Source organism: Ictalurus punctatus, chromosome 10 (genome assembly GCF_001660625.3).
Source record: "Ictalurus punctatus breed USDA103 chromosome 10, Coco_2.0, whole genome shotgun sequence".
Classification (NCBI taxonomy): Eukaryota; Metazoa; Chordata; class Actinopteri; order Siluriformes; family Ictaluridae; genus Ictalurus; species Ictalurus punctatus.
In genome coordinates, this window is record NC_030425.2 from 8,430,001 (window position 1) to 8,438,500 (window position 8,500).

Below are 8,500 nucleotides of genomic sequence, written 5' to 3' on the forward strand. Positions count from 1 at the left end.
ATCAGCGTAAATAAGCCGCACAGCAGGCTGTATACTTTCTTAAAACTTTTCTAGTTAAAACAAATGCGTTATGTCTTCTTGTCCTAGGAGTCGACTCTAAATTGATTATATTTATAATCTTTATACGTGTATTAGTCTTGTGTGTGGCTGTTTTGTTATGAGTCTGATAGGAAGATGTTTATGCCTCGATCGTTAAAGGTTAAGAGAGCGCCCGACAGTCAGAAAACTACCGAGGCGAAAAAAAGCAAAGGTAACTTAGATGACACTGTGACTATTTCAGATGCTACCGAGGTGCACAGTGTGGATAAATGTTTGCCAGTGAAAACAGAAGATAAACCTGACGAATCGCACGAAGACGCCACGATATTACAAAGCGAGTTGCTCAGAAATGAAACAGAGGTGTCTGAAGAGGCGCAGGAGGACGAGGAACCTGTAAAAGCGTTCAAGAAAAGCCAGAGATGGCCAGACCCAGGGGAGCCTGTTTGTGTCATGTGCGGCCGTTATGGCGAGTACATTTGCGACAATACTGACAATGATGTGTGCAGTCTGGAGTGCAAGGCGAGCCACTTGGCCAGCATGTGCATGGGACTTCGAGAAAGGGTCTTCTCCAAAATGAAGCAAGAGGGTACAGGTATCTCTCCATCGGCCACACATACTGACCACTCTTCTGATAGTGCTGAACTTGGCTACTCCTACAAAGAGGATGCCTTCATAACAGATCTGACTGAAGACCAGGTTGAAAGGGTGAAGAAAGAACTGGCAATTGTTACAGAAGGTCGGGATGTCCGTAGGCCCATTATTGAGTTTGAGCACTGCCGCTTTCCTGAAGTGCTCAGGATGAACCTGAAGAAGGCTGGCTATGAGGCGCCGACTCCTATCCAAATGCAGATGGTTCCTATAGGTTTGGTTGGGAGAGATGTAATTGCCACAGCTGACACAGGATCTGGAAAGACCATTGCCTTCCTGCTTCCAGTGGTGGTTCATTGCTTGGAGGTAAAATCTGTAGGGAAATTTTATGCATCTTTTAGGGGTTGGTCATGAAGTATTCCTCATTAACAAAGGGAAAAATCTTAAAGGTTAAAGAATAGGATTTAGTCTTAATCATAGTTTGTCAATACAGCTTGGCCCTAATACTAGATGAGATGCCTTCAGTAATGTTGCTGAACATCACATAATCTATGTGGAACTACTGTATCCTGACTCTATGGCACAACTGCAACACCTACACACACCACTGATATTTCCTCAGCACTAACACGCTTGATTGAAATCAATAACCGATTTTTAAACGAATCATTATCTGGATATTGAATAACGTTATAAGGTTCGAACCAGGAAAAAATAAAACTGTACATTGTGGTAGTCTTTAAGGACTCACACTGCAGAACTTTAGGATATCAACCTAGTAAGCACAGGACTTAATGTAGTTTACAACCTATTAGTGTTTTCCCTACTTCCAGGTCTAAAGGGGTTCAAGCCAAGCACAATTTGTTGATCCCCTCGCGTAAAGACACCTCTAACCTGCTTGAGTAATGTTTTAAAGATGCGTGGAATTTAGGGAACCCAGAACTAGTACCTGGATTTGTGTAGGGTAGTTGTGTCTCAGACTGTGTCCTGTACAAATTGGACACAAAATATTTTTGCACTAAATGGAAATGACAAATAACAGACAGCCTCCACAGGAGCAACTTTCAATACCTGTTGTTTCCGGAAGGTATTTTTTCCCCCCTTTAAAAGATAAAGATGTCCAGCTCACATTTGTTTATTGAAGTGGTGTTCTCATGCCACACTTCATTTCCTTCTTGGATTAGTACATCATCCGGGTATCAGCAGGACACTCACATGCATTTTGGTTTTCAGTAAGATGCGATCATCAGCATCTGTTGCATCTTGAAAACTAAAGACCACCTTTATTACGCTGAATTCTTGTGCTTTTGACAGTTTAAATTTATGCCTATGATTGATTTTCAGAAGGAAGCAGGTACTTCACCCGGACCTGTGAATGTGATTCTGACTCCAACCCGAGAGCTGGCTATCCAAATCGAGAGACAGGTAAAGGAGCTGATTATGGGCTTGCCCAACATGAGGACTGCGCTGCTGGTCGGAGGGATGCCTCTACCGCCTCAGCTACATCGGCTCAAACAGAAAATCAAGGTACCCATACTCATAACCATACCAGCATCCTAAAAGTTTTTTGTCTGCAGTGTGCATGGCAGCAGGGCTTTATTTCAGTTTCAGTGAATATTTCCTACTACCACTACACTATATGGGCAAAAGTATGTGAGATACCTGACCATCACACCTATATATAGGTATTTTTGGCACAACAGTATAGAATGTCTGTGCATGCTGTAATGTTACAATTTCCCTTCACTGGAACTAAGAGGCCCAAACCCTGTTCCAGCATGATAATCCATTGGTTCCATTCTGCAGAATTTCGGCAGAAGCAGTAGGCCGTCCTGGTATTTCTCGCCTACTGTTTTCTACTTAGGGATAGTAGGGATATTCGGACACAGCTATGGTTTGCCAAAGTTGGAGTAGAAGAACTTGAGTGCCCTGCACAGAGCCCTGTCCTCAACCCCACTGAACACCTTTGGGATGAACTGGAACACATCAGTGCCTGATCTCACTAACTCTCTGGTAGCTGAATGATCACAAATCCCCACAGCCACATTCCAAAATCTAGTGGAAAGCCTTCTCAGAAGAGTGGAGGTTATTACAGCAAAGGGGGACTAAATCTGGAATGGGATGTTCAACAAGCAGATATGGGGGTGATGGTGAGGTGTCCAGAAACTTTTGGTCATATAGTCATCTTCTACTACTACTACTACTACCACGAATAATAATAATAACAATAATGTTTGTATCTAGCACCTTCCATGTATTTCAAATGAAGATCATTTGAATTACAGTATGTGTAAAGAAAATGACAGTATTATGAGAAAACACGAGAGTATTATGCAATGCTATGAAAAACAATAGAAAAATGCTAAAATAAAAAAGATTTAAATGTGTTCTTTAAAAAGGAAATAGCTGGAGCCTGGTGAATCCTGAAGCGTAGTGAGTTCCAAATATTAAAGCATTAAAACAACACAATACTCGGAGTAATCTGAAACGCAAAGTTCAACATGCTCACAGTGACAGTAAACTACAGCAGAAGCAAAGACTTTATACAACATAATATAAAATAATAAAATAATATTTAAGTATTTAACGAATCAGTCAACAAAATCAGGTAATTTTTCATTTTTGCTTTGTTCTTGTTTACCTGTAGCTCACTCAATGCGTGTATGAAAGCTAATGTGCATGTTTCCTGTGCATGCAGATTGTGATTGCCACTCCAGGCCGTCTCATAGAGATTCTGAAGCAGAAGGCTGTCCAGCTTGACGGCGTAAAAGTCGTAGTGGTTGATGAGGTACGATTCTGTTATTCAGTACAGATTGCAGCTTTATTTAAACTGATTTACTTCCAGCTGTTTTCATTCTTCAAAAAAATTCATGTAAAAACCCTTCTGTTCACCTTGTTAGGCTGATACCATGCTGAAGATGGGATTCCAGCAACAAGTGTTTGAGATTTTGGAGCACATTCCTAATGACCACCAGACTTTGCTGACCTCTGCCACGATACCTGCAGGAACGGAGCTGCTAATCTCTCGTCTGACCAGCGATCCCGTACGCATTACAGTCGGCCAGAAGAATCAACCATGTGCTAACGTTCGCCAGATCGTTCTCTGGGTGGAGGAGCCGTCGAAGAAAAAGAAGCTCTTCGAGATTCTAAACGTAAGGAACTATTTCTTCCGGACATGAGTGTGGTAATGTATTGACAAGTCTGGCATATTGTTGACTTTATGCTGGTGTAGGAACTGATGAAAATGAAAGATTTCAGTTTGAACAGCGCAGAACTAAAGAACAAATGTACCAAGAAAGAATCGGAGAAAACAAAAAACAATATTTGTGCATAAAGTACTATAAAATATCCTGGCAATTTTAATACTCAAATCATTTAATACTAGCTTTGCTGCTTCAGTGATTTTAATATGTAGAAAGTAGATCAACCTGACTGTGATTGTTATCATACAGTGAATTTTCATGTTCTTACACCCCTATATACTATAACTGCTATATATACTATATCTCCTGGGAATTTCACACAGTTTATGGTCCAAAAACTTTGTGTGTGTGGAGGGTCTCCAGGTTTGTTGATGAGAGAGCTCAGAGGACAATGACCAGTCTATAGTACCTCATATAAGCACTGTTTACAGCCACAGTGAGAAGAATAGCATCTCGGAATGCACAATACATCAAACCTTGAGGTAGATGGGCTTCAACAGCAGAAGACCACACTCCTGAGCAAAAACTCACCCAAACTGGACAGCTGAAGACTGGAAACAGACCAGGTGTTTGTTTGTTTTTTTCTCTAATCTTTAGCCGACAGGAGTGGAACCTGATGTAGTCTTCTGCTGTTGTAGTCCCCCTCAGACAGTCCACATTTTTGCTCTACATGCAGGACTGGTTTGAGAACCATTGTTTTCGCTGACGTTTGAGCTTCATTTATAAACATATACAATGCTGTGAAAAAGTATTTGATTTCTTCTGTTTTGGAGTATATCTCATACTAAATTGTTTCAGAAATTAAAACAAAATCTAATGTAAAACAAAGGCAACCTGAGTAAACACAATGTACAGTTTTTAAATGATCGCATTATTTATTGAAGCAAAAAAGTTATCCAATACCTACCGTGCCTGTGTGAAAATGTATTTGCCCCCATAGTTACTAATTCCCCAAATCTGTGAAACCCCATTCATAATGGGACACAACCGGGCGTGATTACTGCAAACCCTGTTCAATCAAATCAACACTTAAATAGAACTTTATCAACAGCATGAAGTTGGTTAAAAGGTCTTACCCTGTAACACACTGTGTTACACAAGTTGAAAGAAATTCCAGAAATGATGAAGCAGAAGGTGATTGAAATACATCAGTCTGGGAAGGGTTACAAAGCTATTTCAAAGGCTCTGGGACTCCAAAGAACCACAGCGAGAGCCATTATCTCCAAATGGAAAAACCCGGCACAGTAGTGAACCTTCCCAGTGGGCCGACCTTCCAAAATTCCTCCAAGAGCACAGCAACGACTCATCCAGGATGTCATTAAAGAGCCAAGGACAGCATCAAAGGAACTGCAGGCCTCTCTTGCATCAATAAAGGTCACTGTTCATGACTCCACTATCAGAAAGACACTGGGGGAAAATGGCATCCATGGAAGAGTGGTGAGGTGAAAATCACTGCTAACCCAGAAGAACATAAAGGCTCATCTGAATTTTGCTAAAACACACCTTGATTCCTCAAACCTTTTGGGAGAATGTTCTGTGGACTGTGAACTGTTTGGAAGACAAGAGACCCATTACATCTGGCATAAATCAAACACAGAATTCCACAAAAAAGTTCATCGTACCTACGTTTAAGTATGGTGGTGGAAGTGTGATGCTGTGGCGATGTTTTTGCTGCTTCTGGGCCTGGACAACTTTAATTGAGGGAAACATGAATTCTGCTCTCTTCCAGAAAATCCTTAAGGAGAATGTTCTGTCTTCAGTCCGTAAGCTGAAACTCAAACGCAACTGGATTATGCAGCAGGACCATGATCCAAAGCAAAGGAGTAAGTCCTAGTCCTAGAAGTAAGTGAAAGACTGATCTCCAGTTATCAGAAGCATTTGGTTGCAGTTCTTGCTGCTGAAGGTGGCATAACCAGATTTTTAGTTTAAGGGGCCGATTAATTTTTCACATTGGTGATAAGTGTTGGGTAACTTTTTTCTTTTTTTTTGCTTTTTTGCTAAAATATACAAAAACTGTATTGTGTGTTTACTCAGGCTGCCTTTGTTTTTTGTTGTATTTCATTTGAAGATCTGAAGCTATTTAGTATGATGTACACGAAAAAACAGAAGTCGTCAGGATGGGGGAAAATACTTTTCCCACAGCACTGTGGTTGTACTCCTTTAGTTGCCAGACCCTGTCTTTGTACCCTTCTGGAGCTCTGTCAGCTTGCTGGCTTACTTGCATTATCATCTTTGTCTTGGTTTTCAGTGTAATTTTCACGGAGATCATTGAGGATGGGTTGTAGGTTTTCCAACCCTGGTATCTCCTGCAGCACTACTGCTAAGGACATACACCAGTTTGTTAATTTCAGCTATACTGGTTGCTGGAATTGTGCTTACAGCCTTCCGTTAACTTTGTATTACTGTATATATTTTTTTGATCCTGTTCACACTTTGTATCAACACTCTTTGGAGATGATCTGGCATTTTGGTGCGTCTTTAACACATTTCCACTAACCAGTTTTAATGAGTTCATGACTTTGGCGCACTTGACACAGCATCAGGTAGCAGCGTTCACACTAATGTTGTGTGCTTGTATATGCTCCTGATTAACTCCAAATGTGATTTGAGTAATTGGATCATAATGCATTTCTACTCTGCACTGGACTCTGTTCACACCTGCGCTTAGTGGCGTTCACATGTGACCTGATCACATGTTAATATCAGATCTTAACCCTTTTTACTACCCATCTTAACAGGAACTGATTTCTTTTTTTCCCCCTACAGGACAGAAAGCTCTACCAGCCACCTGTGGTGGTGTTTGTGGACTGTAAACTCGGAGCTGACCTTTTATGTGAGGCTGTACACAAAGTTATGGGTTTAAATACAGTAGCTATTCACTCTGACAAGACACAGTGGGAGCGCAACCGGATCCTCAAGGTAATCGTTTTTGAAAGAAGTGATGAAGATAAAAAATATTAGCAGATTTAAGTCAATTATTGTCAAAATAATAATATTGTCAGTTCCTTCATTTGCCACTATGTATATTATTTTTAGGGTCTGCTTGACGGTCAGTTTGAAGTGGTGGTTAGTACAGGCGTACTGGGTAGAGGACTGGACCTGGTCAATGTCAAGCTGGTGGTGAATTTTGACATGCCAACTAACATGGATGAGTATGTTCATCAGGTATGATGTGCCTTTGTGGCAGTATGTATTGATTTTTTTTAACCTTGGTACTGAAGCTTGAGAACATTTGTGAAATTAGATTTAACCTTTATTAAGTCACATAGGCAATAGAAATCCCACTGAAATACCTACTAGACCAGTGGTTCTCAAACTTTTTCAGTATGAGGCTCTTCTGTAGTGTCTGAGAAAGTTAATTCTCAGATAAGAGACTATGTCCTCTATCTAAAAACGTATCCATTTTATATAGTCTTAGGTTGTATCAGCGTGTGGCTAACAGTACTGTACACTAGTATATCAACAGACGTCTCTGTTTGGTTTATTAATATTTCTCATTTTTATGTACATCATAGTGTAAAGGTTGACAGTCCCGACTTACATACAGGTCAAATTAATTTAATAAAAACTGTTCTAGAATTTCTATGCAGCTCCCAGTTTGAGAGCCACTGTACTAGACTTTAACTAGTATCTGCACTTCATAGTTTTGAGCACCAGGTGTCACTGTTGTTAAACTGTAAATTTTAACGAACTCTTTCTCTGTACGAGTCAAAGGAAACCCTTAAGGCTTCAGAAAGCTTTGTTCCTCCATCACTATTTCTGTGGTAGATATTCCTGTAGAGTCTGATGGAATGACTTTTCTTTCTTTTTTTTTTATACGAACCTGCACTCGCAGATTGGTAGAGCAGGAAGACTCGGGCACAGAGGGACAGCAATCACCTTCATGAATAACAACAATAAGCGCTTATTTCTGGGCATCGTGGAGAGAGTAAAGCCGACTGGCTCCCAGCTTCCACCGCAACTCCTCAACTCCCCACATCTAATCGAACAGCAAAGGAGAGCCAGAAAAAGTAATAAACAAGGAAGGGATGATGTCGTGACCAAGAGCAATATTATTGACATTATTAAAAAGCATGACAGGAGCCATTTTAAGAAGTGATGTTGATTTTTGATACAAGTATACATTCATTTAATTATATTACTTTAATTTTTAATAAATACCATGTTGCATTAAGCTGTCACTAATTGTCTTTTAAATACAACCTTAATCATACACAAGGCCAGTAATGTGCTGATAAATCATTATATTGAGGCATCAAAAAAATTGTTTCCCAGATGTAATATACTATCAAATTAAATCTAGATGATCTCCAAAACTATGCCCATCTAACCCCCCCAAAAAACACCAATTAAAATTTTTTCACAGGCACTTTAATTGGTTGTGCAAGTAGCATATTAAACACACTTGCTACCAATTAAGATCATCTTAACATTATTAAACTGACCCGAGGCTTTCTACATTTATAGATTCTGGTTTACCAGCCTGGACACAACGCTATAGACACATGTGCTTGTTGAACATCCCATTCCAGGTTTAGTCCCCCTTTGCTGTTACAATACATATAAATATAACTTGTTGCTGGAATCCCATCTTCAGCATGGTATCAGCCTAACAAGGTGAACAGAAGGGTTTTTACATGAATTTTTTTGAAGAATGAAAACAGCTGGAA

At 40.1% G+C, this 8,500-nt stretch overlaps 1 protein-coding gene across 2 annotated transcripts in view; it reads left to right on the forward strand.

Annotated features, from left to right (window-relative positions):
• ddx59 (DEAD (Asp-Glu-Ala-Asp) box polypeptide 59) overlaps nucleotides 1–8,004 on the forward strand; it is an 8,321-nt gene extending 317 nt beyond the window's left edge. Inside the window, exons 1-7 of one of the 2 annotated variants that reach the window (XR_008397078.1) lie at nucleotides 1–993; nucleotides 1,972–2,154; nucleotides 3,326–3,415; nucleotides 3,528–3,779; nucleotides 5,560–5,653; nucleotides 6,597–6,749; nucleotides 6,867–6,995. The exon at nucleotides 1–993 is cut by the window's left edge and continues 317 nt beyond it. Coding sequence is in view for 1 of the 2 variants with exons in the window: in XM_017478556.3 (XP_017334045.1) it covers nucleotides 175–993; nucleotides 1,972–2,154; nucleotides 3,326–3,415; nucleotides 3,528–3,779; nucleotides 6,597–6,749; nucleotides 6,867–6,995; nucleotides 7,666–7,929 (1,890 nt within the window). In the remaining variant the exon portion in view is untranslated. Of the gene's footprint in view, nucleotides 994–1,971; nucleotides 2,155–3,325; nucleotides 3,416–3,527; nucleotides 3,780–5,559; nucleotides 5,654–6,596; nucleotides 6,750–6,866; nucleotides 6,996–7,665 lie in introns of those variants that run through there. The other variant, XM_017478556.3, reaches the window with a different exon arrangement.
• The last annotated feature ends 496 nt before the right edge of the window (nucleotides 8,005–8,500 follow it).